Below are 20,000 nucleotides of genomic sequence, written 5' to 3'. Positions count from 1 at the left end.
TTGCCATTCAAAAGTTTGGGGCTAGTAAGATTTTAAAAATAAATTAATAGTTTTATTCATCAAGGATGCATTAAATTGATCAAAAGTGACAGTAAAGACATTCATAATGTTACAAAATATTTCTATTTCAAATAAATGCTGTTCTTTTGAACTTTCTATTCATCTGTGAATCTTGAGGTATCAGGGAGGTAGTTGTTGGTCAGTAGTTGTCTAGTTGTCTGTGTGTTCTGGTTTAAATCAAACGCTGGTTTTCTGTTTCTGTCCCGCAGCTAATTAATTTCCCGTATTGAGCGTGTCTCACCAGAACATCCATATATATGAAAGCTTGTGTCTTATCTCTGGGTTTAATTAGGTCTCTCTGCTGTTACAGCAGCTCTTCACCTCACCAAACCCTGAATCACTGCTGTCCCTCATCGAGGATTATAGCCCCATTACACTTCTACTGTACTGTATGACTGAACCACTGCTTTATATGTATATATGTATACACACTCACCGGACACTTTATCGGGTACACCTGTATAATTGCTTGGTAACACAAATTGCTAATCAGCCAATCACATGGCAGCAACTGAATGTATTTAGGCATCTAGATGTGGTGAAGACGACTTGCTGAAGTTCAAACCGAGCATCAGAATGGGGAAGAAAGGGGATTTAAGTGACTTTGAACGTGGAATGGTTGTTGGTGCCAGACGGGTTGGTCTGAGTATTTCAAAAACTGCTGATCTACTGGGATTTTCACGCACAACCATCTCTAGGGTTTACAGAGAATGGTCCGAAAAAGAGAAAATATCCAGTGAGCGGCAGTTGTGTGGATGAAAATGCCTTGTTGATGTCAGAGGACAGAGGAGAATGGGCAGACTGGTTAGAGATGATCGAAAGGCAACAGTAACTCAAATTACAACCAAGGTATGCAGAATACCATCTCTGAACACACAACACGTCAAACCCTGAAGCAGATAGAAGTACAGCAGCAGAAGACCACACCGGGTGCCGCTCCTGTCAGCTAAGAACAGGAAACAGAGGCTACAATTCACACAGGCTCATCAAAATTGGACAATATAAGATTGGAAAAACGTTGCCTGGTCTGATGAGTCTCGATTTCTGCTGCAACATTCAGATGGTAGGGTCAGAATTTGGTGTAAAGAACATGAAAGCATGGATCCATCCTGCCTTGTCTCAATGGTTCAGGCTGGTGGTCGTGGTGTAATGTTGTGGAGGATATTTTCTTAGTACCATCATTTAAATGCCACAGCCTACCTGAGTATTGTTGCTGACCATGTCCATCCCTTGTACTTAATAAATATATATATATGCATGTATTCAAGATTCAAGAGTTTTATTCGTCACATACACAATTATACAGAGTATAACCAGCAGTGAAATGTAGGTCAGGTCCGCTCCAAGGACAGTGCAATTATAAAGTATACAAATATTAAGAGAAGAAAAGTAGAAAAAAATAAAAAAATAAAATAAAATAAAAAGATAGATAAAAAATATAAATATAAATGTGCAGGTCAGTATGTTGTTGACTTAAATAGTACTAAGAGGAATGTGCAAAATAATGTGCAAAAAAGTTGTACAGGGTATATAATAGCAGCAATATGAGGTACAGAAAAATTATGAATAGCTTATTGATATGGTGATATTTACATGGAGTCAAGTGATGTTATGACACAGAGTTAGAGTTTAGGAGCCTGATGGCCTGGGGGAAGAAGCTCCTCCTAAGTCTCTCAGTTTTTGCCATCAGGCTACGGAAGCGCTTACCAGATGGAAGCAAAGTGAATAGCTGGTTACCAGGGTGATTAGAGTCCTTGATGATTTTGACAGCTCTACTTTTGCAGCTTTTGAGGTAGATGTCCTGCATAGAGGGGAGAGCAGACCCTGAGATGCGCTCAGCTAAGCGCACAACTCTCTGTAGTGCTTTGCAGTCCTGATTTGAGCTGTTTCCATACCACACTGAGATGCACTGAGTCAATACACTTTCTATGGTCCCTGAATAGAAAGTTTTCAGGATTGGTGGTGAGACCCTGAATTTCCTCAGCTGTCGCAGATGGTACAGTCTTTGCCTGGCTTTCTTTACCTGAGTTTGGATGTGTGTAGTCCAAGTCAGGTTCTCGGAGATGTTTACACCGAGGTACTTGAAGCTACTCACCCTCTCCACAGGGGTCCCACTGATCATAAGAGGAGTGTAGGGCTGCTGCTGTCTCTTCCTAAAGTCCATGATCAGCTCTTTAGTTTTGCTCACATTCAGAGAGAGACAGTTGTCCTGGCACCATGATGTGAGTCTCTCTACCTCGTCCAAGTATGCGGTCTCATCGTTGTTGGAGATGAGGCCCAGAACCACAGTATCATCAGCGAATTTGACAATAGATGTGGAGCTGTGAGAGGACACGCAGTCATGCGTGTAGAGAGAGTAGAGCAGGGGACTCAGGACACAGCCCTGTGGGGCTCCTATGTTCAGAGTGATGGAGTTTGAGGTGAACTGGCCAACTTTCACCACTTGAGGTCTGCCGGTGAGGAAGTCTTGAATCCAGTCACAGAGTGAGGAGTTTAGGCCGAGGTCTGTGAGTTTAGATGCCAGCTTGATGGGGACTATAGTGTTGAAAGCTGAGCTATAGTCAATGAATAGCAGCCTTACATAATTTCCATTGTTGCTATCCAAGTGTGTGAGGGAAGAGTGGAGAACGTGAGAAATGGCATCGTCCGTGGATCTGTTTGGGCGATAGGCAAACTGAAGAGGGTCCAGGGTATCAGGGATGGAGGAGCAAATGTGGCTCTTTACAAGTCTCTCAAAAACCTTCATGACTATAGATGTGAGGGCAACTGGGCGATAGTCATTCAGGCAAGAGGGTTTATTGTTCTTTGGCACAGGGATAATGATGGATTTTTTGAATGAGGTGGGAACCACGGCGGTAGCAAGGGACTCATTAAAGATAGAAGTGAACAAACCAGCGAGCTGATCGGCGCAGGACCTCAGAACACGGCCGGTTATCCCATCAGGTCCGGCTGCTTTCCTGACGTTCACTCTCTTTAGCGCCCTCCGAACCTCATCCTCCGACACGGTGATTACAGGATCATCGCTGCTCTGCCTGTTGCTTCCAGACGCGCTGGTCGGCAGAAACGCGCCACCGCCGTTGCCATCGAAGCGGCCGTAGAAGATGTTTAACTCGTCGGCCAGCAACGGATCTGCTCTCACCTCCGCGGAGGATTTGTTTCCGAAGTCACAGATGGTCCTCAGTCCCTGCCACATCCGTCGAGAGTCGTTGAGCTGGAAATGAGACTCAATTCTCTCTCTGTATCTGTGTTTGGCGGCTCTTACTGCGCGTCGGAGAGCATAGCACGATGCTTTGTACTCGCTCGTATTCCCAGACAGAAGAGCCTCATTGTAAGCGGCGGTGCGTGTGTTAACCGCGGCACGGATTGTTCTGTCCACCCACGGTTTCTGATTGGAGAATGTCCTTATCGTTATTGTTTCTGTAGCTTGCTCGGTTAGCGTGTTTACGAAGCTTAATGCTACATCCGTGAACTCGCTGACGTCAGAAGAACTCGCCCGGAACATGCCCCAGTCGACGTCATCAAGCGCCGCCTGCAGCATAGTCTCTGAGTGGGAGGACCAGCGCGTCACTACTCTCTGCACCGGAGGTTCCTGAACGAGCCTTTGTTTGTATCTCGGTGTTAGAAAGATGGCGGCATGGTCCGATTTGCCAAAAGCCGGTAGTGAGCGGGCTTTGTAGGCATCCTTGAACTGAGTGTAGCAATGATCCAGTGTGTTTGGTCCTCTAGTTGGACAGGATACATGTTGGTAAAAGTTCGGCATGACCTGCTTGAGGTTGGCTTTGTTAAAGTCCCCCGCGATGATGAAGGCAGCGTCAGGATGTTTGTTAATGTGGCCGCTGAGCACATCGTGAAGTTTAGACAAAGCCAAGCCAGTGTCCGCCTGTGGTGGAATGTACACAGCAGTAACAATGATCGATGAAAACTCCCGGGGCAGATAAAATGGGCGGCAGATAATGGAAAGATGTTCCAGATGAGGCGAGCAGGAACGCGACAGAATGGAGATATTCCTGGGGTCACACCATTTCTTGTTGATCATGAAACATACTCCTCCACCCCTGGATTTACCGGCCTCTGCTGTTCTGTCCGTCCGAAAGACAGAGAAGTTATCACTCGGCATTACAGCAGTGTCCGGGACCGAGGACGAAAGCCACGTTTCTGACAAACAAAGGATGTTACAGTCCCTAATGTCCCGTTGGAAACTAATCCTGGCTCTAAGATCGTCCATCTTATTCTCCAAGGATTGGACATTAGCGAGGAGAATGCTTGGGAGAGGAGGACTGTGAGCCCTTTTCCTGAGTCTGACTCGAATTCCAGCGCGCTTCCCGCGGTGTTTCTTGATCCGTCGCCTCGGGGGGGTGTTGTTTATCTCCGTGTTCCGAAGAATCTCCAGAGGCCACGCAGGATTCGTGGATAAAGTGTCCTGAAACAGGTTGGTGTAGCGGTTTCCAATGTCCAAAAGTGTTTCTATGTTGTAGGTGATCAGTGCCGACGTGAGATGTGTAAAAAGAGAAAGTAAAACGAAGTAAAAAGGAAGGTAGAAGCAAATTCTCAGTGGAGCGAACCTAACGGCGTCCGAACACAGCGGCGCCATCATGTATATATGTGTCCCTGGAGCACAAAAGCAGTCTTAAGTCTCTGGGGTATATTTGTAGCAGTAGCCAACAATACATTGTTTGGGTCAAAATTATAGATTTTTCTTTTATGCCAAAAATCATTAGGATATTAAGATCATGTTCCATGAAGATATTTTGTAAATGTTCTACTGTAAATATATCAAAACTTAATTTTTGATTAGTAATATGCATTGCTAAGAACTTCATTTGAACAACTTTAAAGGAGATTTTCTCAATATTTAGATTTTTTTGCTCCCTCAGATTCCAGATTTTCAAATAGTTGTATCTCAGACAAATATTGTCCTATCATAACAAACCATACATCAATGGAAAGATTATTAACTTATTTTCAGATTATTTACTTAAATTATTTTCAGATGTTGTATAAATATCAGTTTCTGAAAATGTACTCTTATAACTGGTTTTGTGGTCCAGGGTCACATATATATTTAGAATATATTTTTAGATTTTTTATATATATTTTAATTATTTTAAAAATATTTATAAAAATTAATTTTAATAAATAAAGAAATGATGACACTGACCCTGACCCTGGTTTATTTAAGATGGTTGGTCATTAACCGTGTCGTCTGTTGCTCCTCCAGTAACAGTGATTTGAATATTGTCTCTCGGCGGAGCTTCACTGATGGAAAATCTCAAACCACATCCATCCTTTCTTCTGATTGTGGTTTTGTTATTTCTTCATCACTCGTTTGTGTTGATCAGCATCAAGTCCGTCTGCAGCATCCTCCGGCTCTCTCATTGGGATTCACCGCTCGTTTGCATGAAGTTCAACTGTGTTGCATTGCATATATGTGCAGAAATTAGTACTTTATTCATCAAGGATGCATTAAATTGATCAAAAGTGACAGTAAACACATTTATAATGTTACTGTTTCAAATAAATGCTGTTCTTTTGAACTTTCTATTCATCTGTGAATCCTGAAAAATAAAATGTATCACAGTCTCCACAAAAATATTGAGCAGCTCAACTGTGTTCAACATTGATAATAATCAGAAATGTTTGTTGAGCAGTAAATCAGTATATTATAATGATTTCTGAAGATCATGAGACACTGAAGACTGGAGTAATGATGCTGAAAATACAGCTGCAGATCACAGAAATACATTACATTTTAACACATATTCACACAGAAAACAGCTGTTTTAAATTCTAATAATATTTGACATTTTTCTGTACTTTTGATCAAATAAATGCAGCCTGAGTGAGCAGGAGGGACATCTTTCTCATGTTTCTCCTTTCAGAGGTTTGCACACAGATGAAGTCAGTTATCAGTGTGAGGTTCCTGAGGACAGCCGTGTGTTCAGTTCTGTGATCTTTAGCCTCCATCATGAGGAACTTCAGTCTCGTTCTGCTTCATGTTACAGTCAGGAATTAAAAGGTTACTGAAGTTAGCGTTATTGACCTGTAGCTGTGAGTGTTTGTGCATCAGATTGTGTTTGAGTGAATATGATCGTGACCTCTCCTCATTCACAGTTAAAAACACTCGTGTCATTCAGTCAGACTTTAATCATATTTGCAGCCAACAGAGTAATTTTATCCTTACTGTTCCAATAATTATGAAGGGCACTGTATGTATGTATGTGTGTGTGTGTGTGTGTATATATATATATATGATTAACATTTATTCCATTTCAAGTGATTAACATGAATTTTATTTTTTTTGTTGGTTTTACTTGCTTATAATAACCCTGCCTCAGATCTGGATAGAAATGAAAACTGTTATCCTGCAAAAAAAAAAAAGAATAGTAAAAGATTTAGCTATTTAAGTATTTCTGTCTTGTTTTCCATTATAAATATCTAAAATTCTTAAATCAAAATAAATTTACTTGAAAAGCAAAATCACTTAATATATTAAGTTTTGTTTTCTGAGAAATGTGTTAAAATTAAGAAAGTTTATGCTTAAAACAAATAAAAATATCTGCCAGTCGGTTCAGAAAAATTGTTTTATTTTAAGCATAAACTCATTTAATTTTATTTATTTATTTTCAGAAAACAAGACTTAATATTAGTCTTAAAGTCATTTTGCTTCTCAAATGTTTCTTGATTTAAGAATGTTATGATATTTGTACTGGAAAATATGGCAAAAATTCCGAATAATAAATACATTTTTTGCTTTCAGACTCTAAAGAAACATCATAAGGCAGAACAAATGATGACAGAACAGATTTTTAGCTGAAATATCACTTTAAATCAGGCCAGCAGATGCAAACAGAAGTAGATGTATTAGTGCGTTGTGTTTTCATGCATCAGGCTGAAAGATGATTATTTGACTCTTAGAGAGGAAACTCTTTCATGAACTTGTGTTTTTCTGCTCGTGATGGGAAATCAGATTATTATATGGTTGGAAACGTCTGCGTCTACAAATCAACTCTTGATCAATATATGCACATCCACGTCCAATTCATTCACGAGATGCTGAGAGGGAGAATGTCAGAGCCGATGACCGGACCCTTCATCCATGACAGGCCATCAAACATGAGCAGGATTACGAGCTTAATCCATTTAAAGCAACAGTGTCACGGGAACAGACACAATCTCTTATGTGTTCCTGGGGTTTCGTGTTGACATGCAGTGAAAACACAACACGCTGCACAAAATGATGTTCTTCCTCATATCTTAGTCTGGTTTTCCAGTCCAAATATCTGATCATTCTTAAATCAAGATGCATTTACTGTAGAGGCAAAATGACTGAAGATATTAAGTCTTGTTTTCTGAAAAAATGCATTGAAATGAAGTGAGCTTATGCTTAAAACAAGAACAATTATCTGCTAATGAGCTCAGAAAAATCAGCTTAAATCAAAGTGTATTGTTCTTCCTCCTCTGGCAGATATTTGGTCTTGTTTTAACCATAAACTCAATTTTAATATGTTTTTCAGGAAATTTTGATACAATCAGTAATTTTTCTTCTAAAGTAAATGTAAATTGAAGAATTCTTTTAACATTTATACTGAAAAACAAGACATACATCCTTAAATGCACTGTAAAACCAAAAACAAACATAAAAAATAAAAGTACTGGACATTTTCTTGCTGGAAATTGTTCATTAATTTTATGGACATTTCTGAAATTTTCAGGAAGTTGTGACACATTTTTTGGACTTAAAATAATTAATTTTCCTTCTAAAGTAAAGTTTTTAATATATATTTGTAATGAAAAACAAGGCAAAATACAAGTACACTGTAATAAATCAATAAATCAATAAAATAAAGGGCTAGTAATGTTCTGATGGGACATTATCCATTGATTTTATGGCCTTTCTAATTTTATGGACAACTCTAAAACAGTGCAATGCAGTGCAAAATACAGGTAAAACACCTGTAAAAAATCTATACAGAAATAATAATGTAATAAATACAGTACAGAAGAGTACACTATTTTTTTAATGGATTTTGTGTAAGAAAATAATTTTTTGCAGTGGATGCGCTCTAGAAAAGGAAGTACGATATTTAATGCTACTCTAAAATAGTGTTTTGTTTGAATATTTTTGAAATTCCTGTTGACTTCCTGAATTTGAATCGAATCGAACAGGAAGCAGAATGCTATTTTGAATTTGAAGCAACTGTAAGTCAGATGTAAATGAGAGTTTGAATGCTTTAAAAGCGTGTGCTGGAGGCTGCTTCTCCTGCAGATGTTGTTAGGGTATTGATAAAGTGCTGCGCTCGAGGTCTAATTCAATTCTGCGTTTGAACAGGAGGACAGTAATGTGATCAGAGCAGGAGTTTGACCTCCGGCTGACCTCATGTGACTCCAGCCGCTCCTTAATTATGAAAAGTGAACGAGATTGTGAAATTTCTTATGGAAGTAAATACAAACACAGCATTAATGCAAGACAACATGTTCAGTTTTAGTCTATTTTGCTTCCATATCATGTCTCTTCTTTCAGACTAATTCAAAGAAAATATTCAAAATACACTTTTAAGTGTTTATTTTATTGCACTTTCAATTCCAATCCATATGTTTTGAGTTTTTTTCTCCTACATACACCCGTTTTATTCCTCTCCATATTCATATTTCATTCACACTGATTTATATAACATTTTACTCCTAAAACATGGTGAATGTGAAAAAAAATGTGTTTGTTTTCTGTAGGGCTGGACGATATAGCCTGAAAAAAAAAAATCCCTGATTTTTTCACAAAAAATCTGATTTACGATTTAAATTGATTTTTTTTGCCCCACTACTTAAAATCAATCTGTAGATGACAAAGAAATAGTTCAAAACAAGTTCTTAGTTTACGGAGTGTCTCTTTACCTTGTTGGCAAAGGCTATTTACTTGAACTCCGCCCACCAACGTGTGATTGAGTTAGTCAATAAAAAGACGCCCATATAGCATCAATTTTAATGCTGTAGATCAGGGTTCCTCAAATCTTTCCCAGGAGGGCCAATCTGCTGCAGAGTTTAGCTCCAACCCTGATCAAACTCATCTACCTGTGATTCTCTAATGATCCTGAAGACTCTGATTAGCAGCTCAGGTGTGTTTGATTAGGGTTAGAGCTAAACTCTGCAGGAATGGTCCAGATTTGAGGATCCCTGGTGTAGATGGTAAGGCGTAGGCCTATGCTTTTTGACGCGATCGACCCGAGTTCAAGCCGCCTTATACCAAACTTTTTTCCTCCCTTTCAAATCTCATATCGCATCGGAAAGGCATTTATTTTCAATAAAAATTAAGGAAAAAATCAAACAGCTGAAAAATAAAAGTACTGGGTAAGTGTAGGGAGGGCTTTATTTTCCCAATAAGGTGGCATTCATTTAATAATTTGAATGAAGTAAATGAAATGTATTTATATAGCACCTTTCACAGACAAGGATTCACAAAGTGCTTTACAACACTATCAGTAAAACAAATATTCAGTATTCAGAAAGGTACAGGAAACAAATAACGATTGCTAACGGTTGCCTGTTACATTAGCAGTGTTTCCCACAGACTTGGACTTATTTGTGGTTGCATATATGCAAATTAATTATCTTCCAGCAGGAGGCGCTTGTAGAGCAGGAGAAATAGCGGTTTCCCCGGTAACGCTGCACACAAATTAGCTCTGCTCACAAACGCTGCTTTATCAGACATTATACAAGATGAAATGAAAATGACATCCAAAATGTTCTGAAGACAGTCTGTTTCCTTCAGAAATGCAGTGATATAAAGACACCCGCACCGTGATTCGATTCTGAAACATGCAGCGCTTGCTTATTCAACGAAATCCAAACTTTAAAAAAAAAATAAAAATCTATTTGTGGCGGTCAGTTTTGATATTGTGGCAGGTCGCCACAAGTAAATCAATGTATGGGAAACACTGCATTACAGAACATCAAATTTCACTTGGCCTTCCACATAGAGTAAGGAGAGATGACGAATGATTTTCAGATCATGAGCACCATGACAAACAGCTAATCTTGTATAATGTGTGGCAAGTAGGCTACTGCCGCTCCATAGTATAAACAGAGTACGTGCGATCGCCAATCTCGAAAGTGAAACTAAAAAGCCATCGTGCATTCAAAAGCAGTTTCAGTACCATGCTCCCTGATTCCCGCAGTTATGATTACCTAATGATATAACTGCGAGAGAAAGTATTGATATGCATCTCCTATCTCGTATTTATTGGAGTTCTGTAGCACACGTCTTTTGTTTTTTTAGAAAAAACTATTTTCATTCAAACAAGTCGACATAAACTACACATTCGAGTTAATCGATAAAATCGATTTATCGCCCAGCCCTAGTTTTCTGTCTGTTGACAATATTTTCTGGTTCATGGAGTGATAAAAAGAGAAATGTAAAAGCCTAATATTTTAACAAAATCAAACAAGAGTTTCTGCTCTGGAAATCAATGCAAATTGGTGCATATTTGTGACCCTGGAGCACAAAACCAGCCATAAGGGTCAATTTTTTTCAATTGGGTTGAATAGCTGTCAGCTGTTAAAGTTAAGAACACAATTAGATAAAAACTATTTAGCTCAACCATTCACCAAGCAGTGCTTCATTTTGTTCAGTCTGTGGTGGAAAAATATGGAAGCCCGTTTCCGCCTCTGAATAAAAAATAAAAAAAGGTTATTGTGACTTTTCATCTCACAATTCAGATTTTTTTGTAAGTCAGATGTAAATGAGACTGGGTTCACGAGAACGAGACGAGACGAGATTTTTAGACTTCTTTTTTTTTTTTTTATCTTCAATGATGTAATATATAGGGAAAAATAGTCTTTTATTCAACTTAAAAACACAAAATGTAAAAAAGAAATGTAGGTGCATTTTAAAATCAACTTTAAATTATTAGAAATTAAACTTCTATTTTAATGAATTATATGCAGTAATAAACAAAATGTAAACTAGAGCTGCACGATTCTGGATGAATTGAGAATCACAATTTTTAAAAATAAATTGCAGATCACGATTCTGAAAAAAAAAATATTAGAAAACCGAACAAAATAACGTAATTTACTAGTGGTTCTGACAAAATGTTCATTGCTTAAGTCTTTTAAAAATATACATTAATTTGAACAAAATAATAAATAAAAAATTCAATGAAGTAGTCAGTGTCTCAGTTCATAAAGACTCGTTTCACTATTGGAATCTCCTGAGTGAATGATTCAATGTCAAATACATTTTTAAACGCGTTGTCGCCACCTCCTGGCGGAAGATGATAAGTGTTACAATACAAGTACATATATATATATATATATATATATATATATATATATATATATATATATATATATATACATACATACATACAAGTGTTAAAATGCTTTCGTTTTGATAGCTACTGTAGACAACAAGTGTTTATACCAAACTATAAACTTTTATCCCAGTAAGCCTACTTAATGTCTGTAACACCGAAATAAAGATGTGTGGTTGTGTTGCTCTTTCTGGATCAGCAGCAGATTTGAATGTGTTTAAGACGCTTACGATGTGAAACAGGTGTTAGTGTGAGCAGCGTGTTTTGTCGCCACCCATATGACAGCATTCACATTGGAAGCGTGATGATGGCCGACCCTCTGAGTGATTAACATGGGCAGCGACACGCTGTTAAACAGTCGTAATAGACATAACTGAATCGTTGTCATTCAGGAATAGGATCGCGTGGGTGTTTGAAGATAGCAATTTTTTAATGATTAATGGTGCAGCTCTAATGTAAACACTGCAAAATGTTTTGCAAGGATATTTTCACGTCTGATCATCCCACGAGATCTCGTCACATCCCTAATAAACACGCAACTGTGAGTTAAAAAGTCATAATCAACTCGCAATTCTGAGAACATATCAGTCGTCTTTCCCCCCTCAAAACTGGACTTTAACTCGCAATTGCGAGTTTATATCTCAAGTCAGAATTGTGAGATAAAACGTTGCAATAACCTTTTTTTTATTCAGTGCCGGAAACGGGCTTCCATATAAAAAGGTCACTTTAGCAATTAAAGAAAAAACACTTGATCAGGTCAAAGTGTCTGAATAATTTTTGCTCCCAAATTTTTATCAATTTTACTGGTAGTCCACTGTATGAAGAGTTCTGGGTATAATATGTCACAGTTTACTTTTATTTAGCTCTCCTCACCTACACAAATGAACTATAATGGCCTGCCCCAATTAAAAATATCAAAAGTTATATCTGGTGTCTGAGTACGGAGTAATTCTTGGTTTGACTCTACATAATAAATAAATATCTTATTTGTTGCATAACAAAATACAAGTTTTTATTTACATGATATATGTGTGTATTGTGTATATATATTATGTAGATATAAATGCACACAAATACAGTATATATTTTGAAATTATTTACATGTATTCATATAATTTATATCATATATAAATACATTTAATATATAAATATAAATTTTTTTATGCATTTTATTATTTATTTGTTATTTTAAATTTTCATGGCAATAAATCATACTTAAGTTAAGTTAGTTCACAGATGAATGAAGATTTGTCGTGATGTGTTTGTGTCGTGATGGATTCAGTGGTTGTTGAGGGTCTCTCTGTCTCTCTGTCCAGCTCTCATCGCCATCGGTCAGTACAGCAGCACTATTGAGACGGTGGACGCCGGCTGGTGTAAGGAGATCACGGATCAGGGCGCCACGCAGATCGCCAGGAGCAGCAAGTCTCTGCGTTACCTGGGCCTGATGAGGTGTGACAAGGTGAGTTCCTTCACAGACGGCGGCTCTAACAGATGCTCCAGAGTCCACAGAAGAGCCGTTTCCTCAGGGTCACAGGGTCACCAGTTAAACACCTGGCAGACAGAAACAGGACCGTGTTCAGCCGACAGCGTCTCACCTTCATAGGGCTCACGTCTGCGTCTCTTACCTCCTAGATCACGGATTCACTAACTTTTTTGTCAGCTGAACCCCTGAATAATTTCAGAATAATTAGCATTTTACTTCTGTATTGCTGCATTTTATTTTTTTAAATATTCATTTAAAGTTTTTAATTTTTATGATTTGATTCATTGTTAGTAAGTGTTTTAATTTGATGGGTTTTATTTTAGTCACTGATTTAAATTTTTTATTCTTAGGATTGAAGTTTTTGTTTAATTTTAATTGTTTTATTTTTATTTTATGTTTAAATTTTCATGATTTAACTTTTTTACATTTTTAGCAAGTGTTTTGGTTTGGTTTTTAATTGATTTTTTTATTTTACTTTATTTAATTTTTAGTACATGTTTTATTCTGATTGGTTTTATTTAAAAAAAATTACATTTTATATTTTTATAATTTAAGTTTTTGTTTAATTTAAATTGTTTTTATTTTTTGTTTTATTTAGCATTTTATATTTAAAATATGAATTTTAATGTATTTATTATTAAACTCTTTTTAAACTAATTTTATTTTAAATTATTTTATTAAAATTAAGTGTTTTATTTTGAAAAATGATTTGCATTATTTGAAATTATTTTTAATAATTGTTTTAAAATCATATTGATATAATATATTGATTTTAATATTATGTTTTAATATAATTTTAAGTTTTTTATTTCAATTATTTTTATTTGTCATTTCTATTATTCAACTATTTTTAATTGTTTTTATTTAAATTATTTATTTAATTTTTATTAAGTGTTTTATTTTTTATTTGTTTTTAGTTTAAAATTATTTTAGCTGACAAATGTTATGATTTAATTCATCTATAGATGTGTATTCTATTTATATATTCTATATGTTCTTTATATATTCAGGCATACATCATCTCATATATTTCAGTGTGACTGTGTCATTAGCTGTATTTAAGCGTGATGGAGTGTGACGTTGCGTTGAGAGAGAGAACGCTCTTGTGTTTCGGGTCAGCGCCGTTTACAAAGCCACAATCCCGTGACAAATTCAATTTCTGCCCAAATCACTTTACCATCCAGCTAATTCTCTATGTTTTTATAATCTCATTGGGAAGCTGTAGATGTGACGGATAACCCGTCTGTCTCAGCATTTGCTTCCTAAAAGGCAAAGTCAATTATAACAGACATATATATTCCCTTTCATTTGAAGCTTTTCCATTTCAAACTCACACTAAAAGTTAGAGATTGAGTGGAATTTGTGGCATTTCCATTCATTTGGCTGTGAGCTGCAGACACACATCACAGATCGCTCTGTCATGGCCTCGGGCCCAATGAGAGACGACTGAAAGAACGCTATTGATCCACAGCAGCCCAAATCATCAAATCAATTCATTATGCTCCTCTCAGACCTCCAGCTCTGGACCAGACTTTGATGTGACGCCGCGGAGCGAGAGAAGAACGAGAGAAAGCTTGTTTCTTTATCAAAGAGAAGTACTCTCAAACCCTCATTGTCCCTCAAAGCCTCCAGAAGAAGCGTTTTCCTCTTCACAAACAGTTTTAGTCAAAAATGAGAGTTCTGTCATCATTTACTCATCCTAAGCCCATATGATGATGATGAATCTCCTGTTCATTTCATAGTGCACTGCAAAAAAGAAAAAAGGATTTTAATTAGTATTTTTGACTCGTTTTCCAGTTAAAATATCTCAATATCCTTGAAACAATGTTAGTTTATTTTAGAAACAACTCTGCAGATATTAATATAGTAAAACTTGCTTTCATTGTATCTTGAATATATGTTTTTGTCTCATTTTAATTGTTAAATTAATTAAATTTAAATTTTTTTTTTTTTGATTTTTAGTACGTTTTTATTTTTTGTTTTGAATTATTTTAATTTTTATGATGTAATTGTTTTTAAATGTTTCATTCTGATTGTTGTATTTCTCTAAAAACATTGTTTTATTTTAAAGTTATTGATTTTAATTCAGTCGCTGTTTCCCATTGTTTTACAAACAACACAGTTGTCCCTTATAATTAGAAAATAACAAAAAGCCAGATTGTTTTGATGTAGATATGACAGATGAAAATTAATCTCTTGTGATGCTGTAGAAATCTTGGCATCTCATTAAAAGATGACTATTAATTTGAATATGTTAATGTAGTGCGAAAAAATGTCTTGTTTTCCAACGCTACATAAGATATTAAGACTTGTTTTCCTTGTCTCTTAAATATGTGTATTTTTTTAATTAGTTTCAAATATAAACGTTAAAAATTACAGTTAAAAATCTGCCATGCATAGTATAACAAAATACACACAATGAAATCATTAAAAACAAGCCTTAATACAGTAAATTATGCAGTGTTGCTTCTCAAGTAATTTGATCTAGTCTCAAGGATTTTGAGATTTTTCAAGTAAAAAAAAAACTCATGAATTTAAGAAATATTTTTTTTGCATGGTGACCTCGACTGTCGAGTCCTAAAAAGGACAAAACACTATAAAAGCATCATCACAGTCAGTCCTGCATATGATCTGGGCTTAGTTTTATTAATTTTATTATGCTTTTAGGGTGTTTTTGGAGTTTGACAGTCATGGTCATATTTTTAGCAATAGCCAAGAATACATTGTATGGGTCAAAATTATTATTATTTTTTTTAATGCCAAAAATCATTAGGATATTAAGTAAAGGTCATGCTCTATGAAGATATGTTGTAGATTTCCTACCGTAAATATATCGAAACTTAGTAATATGCATTGCTAAGAACTTCATTTGAACAACTTTAAAGGAGATTTTCTCAATATTTAGATTTTTTTGCACCCTCAGATTCCAGATTTTCAAATAGTTGTATCTCAGCCAAATATTGTCCTATCATAACAAACCATACATCAATGGAAAGCAATGAAAAAATGAGCTTGTATGACTGGTTTTGTGGTCCAGGGTCACATGAGAAATCTCTGTGTAAACAGTCTCTCTATCTGTGTTGCACAGGAAAAAAAGACACGAGGGTGAATAAATAATGACCGAATTCTCATTTTAGTTGATCTGTGGCTTTAAATCATTGGATTTTGTGTGTTTTGGGTTTAATGCCTGATATCTGGAGAGCTTTATGATCTCAGAGGGAAATTACAGTGTGTTTGAGCGGCGTTTACAGGTCAGCGCTGGTAAGCTCTGCTCTCTCTCAGTGTTTGGTCTCGCGGCCGAAGCCAAAACGGGCCACAAACTCATCGCACTGTTAACGCTTTGCCTCGAGGACAGAACGACTCATCGAGGATTTCGCACAGGGTTTGGATCCATTCAGCTTTTTGCTTTTGAAGCTCCATTACAGTCTGAGTAAATATGAGCAGAGACGAGTGACGAGAACGGCATCGGTGTGAAACGAGACAAAAACAACAGCGGCAGAGGCGGAGAGACTTCTGTTCGCTTTGAGAAGATCAGAAAAGCCGTGAGATGTTCAGATGTCACTGTCAGTAAAGTTCCTGAAGAACAGCACAGTTACGTCTCGTGATATCAGAGAGTTAGAGGCGATTCTTAGATGCTTCATGTGAAGCAAGTGAACAGAAGAACAGCAAAGAAAGTTTTCTCATCTACTGAAGTGTGAAATTAACTACAGAATATGTGCTTCATGAAAAGTCTTGATGAGTGCAGTTTTCTTTACGGTGTTGATGAATTTCCTGTAGAGACAGGAAGTTGGGAAGAGGCCAAGTATATAAACAAGATGTGTAAAGTTTGTTATGATGGCTTGAAAAAGCTCAGCCTGAAAGTTTAAAATAGTTTTAAAATCTTGATGTTTTAAGATCATAGACAGAAAAAGAGAATAGTTTTTTTGCTAGATGGTTGCTATGCAGTTGCTAGGGTGTTGCTGGGATGTTTTGGGTGGTTGCTAGGGAGTTGTTGGTTGCTGTGCTGTCGCTGGGGTACTCAGGGTGGTTCCTAAGGAATTGTTTGTTGCTTAGTGATTGCTGTACTGTTACTAGGGTGTTGCTGGAGTGTTCTGGTTGGTTGCTAGGGTGTTGTTTGTCGCAAGGTGGTTGCTATGCTGTTGCTAGAGTGTTGTGGGGGTGTTCTCGGTGGTTCTTATGGTGTTGCTGGTTGCTAGGTGATTGCTATGCTGTTACTAGGGTGTTCTGGGTAGTTCCTAGGATGTTGCTGGTTGCTAAGCTGTTGCTGAGGTGTTCTGGGTGGTTTCTAGTGTGTTGCTGGTTGCTAAAGGGTTTCTATGCTGTTTCTAGGGTGTTGTTGCGGCATTCTAGATGGTTCCTAGGGTGTTGCTGGTTGATAGATGGTTGCTATGCTGTTGCTTGGGTGTTGCTGGGGTGTTCTGTGTGGTTTCTTGTGTGTTCCTAGGTGGTTTCTATGCCGTTTCGAAGATATTGCTGGGGCGTTCTGGATGGTTTCTAGGGTGTTGCTGGTTGCTATGCTGTTTCTGGGGTGTTCTGGGTGGTTTCTAGGTTGTTTCTAGTTGCTAGATGGTTGCTATTCTGTTGCATGGGTGTTGCTGGGGTGTTCTGTGTGGTTTCTAGTGTGTTGCTGGTTGCTAGGTGGTTTCTATGCTGTTTCTGGGGTGTTCTGGGTGGTTTCTAGGTTGTTTCTAGTTGCTAGATGGTTGCTATGCTGTTGCATGGGTGTTGCTGGGGTGTTCTGTGTGGTTTCTAGTGTGTTGCTGGTTGCTAGGTGGTTTCTATGCTGTTTCGAAGGTATTGCTGGGGCGTTCTGGATGGTTTCTAGGGTGTTGCTGGTTGCTAGGTGGTTTCTATGCTGTTTCTGGGGTGTTCTGGGTGGTTTCTAGGTTGTTTCTAGTTGCTATGCTGTTGCATAGGTGTTGCTGGGGTGTTCTGTGTGGTTTCCAGTGTGTTGCTGGTTGCTAGGTGGTTTCTATGCTGTTTTGAAGGTACTGCTGGGGCGTTCTGGATGGTTTCTAGGGTGTTGCTGGTTGCTAGATGGTTGCTATGCTGTTTCTGGGGTGTTCTGGGTGGTTTCTATGTTGTTTCTAGTTGCTAGATGGTTGCTATGCTGTTGCATGGGTGTTGCTGGGGTGTTCTGTGTGGTTTCTAGTGTGTTGCTGGTTGCTAGGTGGTTTCTATGCTGTTTCGAAGGTATTGCTGGGGCATTCTGGGTGTTTTCTAGGATGTTGCTAGATGGTTGCTATGCTGTTGCTGGGGTGTTCTGTGTGGTTTCTAGTGTGGTGCTGGTTGCTAGGTGGTTTCTATGCTGTTTCTAGGTTGAGTTTAAGTTCAGCTCTGTGAGCAGCATGTGTGTCATGATGTTGATTACCACAGAAAATAATCACATTTACAGTAACGATATCAATGAGGGACGACAATTACAAAGGTTCAAAGCAAACAGTGAAGCACATCCAAACTCTCTGTCACGACCGTGTGGAGCTGCTAAACCCAAACTTAAGTTGAGCTTAACTATTATGTATTTAGATATTTCACCCAAAATATCCAGCTGAAATACGTTTAAATGACTTTATATGATCTTTGTGTGAGGTGTTTCTGTCATAATGTGAGTCAGTATTGCACAAACCCTCGCTGGAGTGAAAAATAAATGTTTTCTGATCATTAGTCTCTTCTGTTTAGAGCTGCAGGCGGGTTTTGTGGTCTGTGTGTGTTTTGTTATGATTTTTGAGGTTTCATGTTTTAAACACGAGGGTTTTCTGAGAAATATGAGCTGCGTCACAGTGTTTTACCGCGATAGATGTGCTGCAGGCAGGTTTAGGGTTGTGGTAAATCAGCGATGCTCACACACTCCAGAAAGCTTTTTAAGTCTTAACCAGAATACTGTGTTTGGATGTGAGGAATGTGTGTGTTTGTGTCTGGATCATATATTTCAGTGTTTCCGCCACACAGCACACATTTATACTGCATACTGGGATCATCAGAACGACTTGAGCATGTAAAGTGCATTTTTGCTTTTGGACCGAGTCATAAATACACACACACACACATGCAATAATCAGCCGTTTAATGCTGCATGACAGTCAACATTTGTCTTTCCAAACTGAATAAGCTGCGATCAGAGAGACGTTCATCATATCAACTACAGTGAAATGTGTGCGATACTTACTGTACACTGGCAAAAAACAAATTAAAATCTTAAATCAAGATGCATTTACTTAAGATATTAAGTCTTGTTTTCTGACAAACTGAACTAATTAAAGTGAGTTTATGCTTAAAACAAGAAAACAATATCTGCTAATAGTCAGAAAAATGATCTTAATTGAAAGGGAAACAAGTTGTATTTTTCTGACCCCACTGTTAGAATTTAATTATTTTTGTTTTCTTGTTTTAAGTATAAATTTTCTTACTTTTGATGCATTTTTCAGAAGACAAAACTTAGCATCTGCATCCTGTTTGATTCTATTCAAATTCAGGAAGTGAACTGGAATTTCAAACACATTTGGACACTTTTTTAAAAAAAAAAAACACTTAAAATCCATAAAAATGTACTTTACTGTAATGTACTGTATTAATGTTTTCCATATTGATTGTTTTACCTGTCTCTTGAATTTTTCACTGCTTTGAGTTGTAGGTTAACAGAAATGTCCATACAATTAATTTAAAGAAAATTACTAGTACATTTTATATTAAATATTTCATATAAATAGTTAATTTAATTTTTTATTTCTTGTCTTCCAGTACAAAAAAGTCAAAAAAGTTTAGATTAATATTTACTTTATAAGAAAAATGACTGATTTTAAGCCTGAAAAATGTATAAAAATTTTCTGAAAAAAGGTATTAAAGTGAGTTTTTGCTTAAAACAAGAACAAATATCTGCCAGTGGAGTAAGAAAAATAAACCCATTTTTCCTTTGAATTAATTCGATTTTTCTGACATCATTAGCAGATATTTGTCCTTTAAGCATAAGCTCACTTTAATAATTTTTTCAGAAAACAAGATTTAATATTTTATAATATCTTTAAAACTGGAAAACAAGACAAAAATGCTGAGAAAGAAATAGATTTTTGCAGAATATAAACACTGCACATGCTCGTCACATTATATTACTTATTCTTCTGATCCAAATTAAAGTCTTTCGGTTATATCTAATA

At 36.9% G+C, this 20,000-nt stretch overlaps 1 protein-coding gene across 1 annotated transcript in view; it reads left to right on the top strand.

The window, feature by feature from the left end:
* The window catches only part of fbxl17 (F-box and leucine-rich repeat protein 17), a 210,893-nt gene that overhangs the window by 187,450 nt on the left and 3,443 nt on the right, over positions 1–20,000 (top strand). Inside the window, exon 9 of the mRNA XM_079382561.1 lies at positions 12,683–12,825. Coding sequence (XP_079238687.1) covers positions 12,683–12,825 — 143 coding nt within the window. The remainder of the gene's footprint in view (positions 1–12,682; positions 12,826–20,000) is intronic.

Source organism: Barbus barbus, assembly GCF_936440315.1.
Source record: "Barbus barbus genome assembly, chromosome: 28".
Classification (NCBI taxonomy): domain Eukaryota; kingdom Metazoa; phylum Chordata; class Actinopteri; order Cypriniformes; family Cyprinidae; genus Barbus; species Barbus barbus.
Note: the sequence above shows the minus strand (reverse complement) of the source record. Positions and strands in the feature narration are given on the sequence as shown.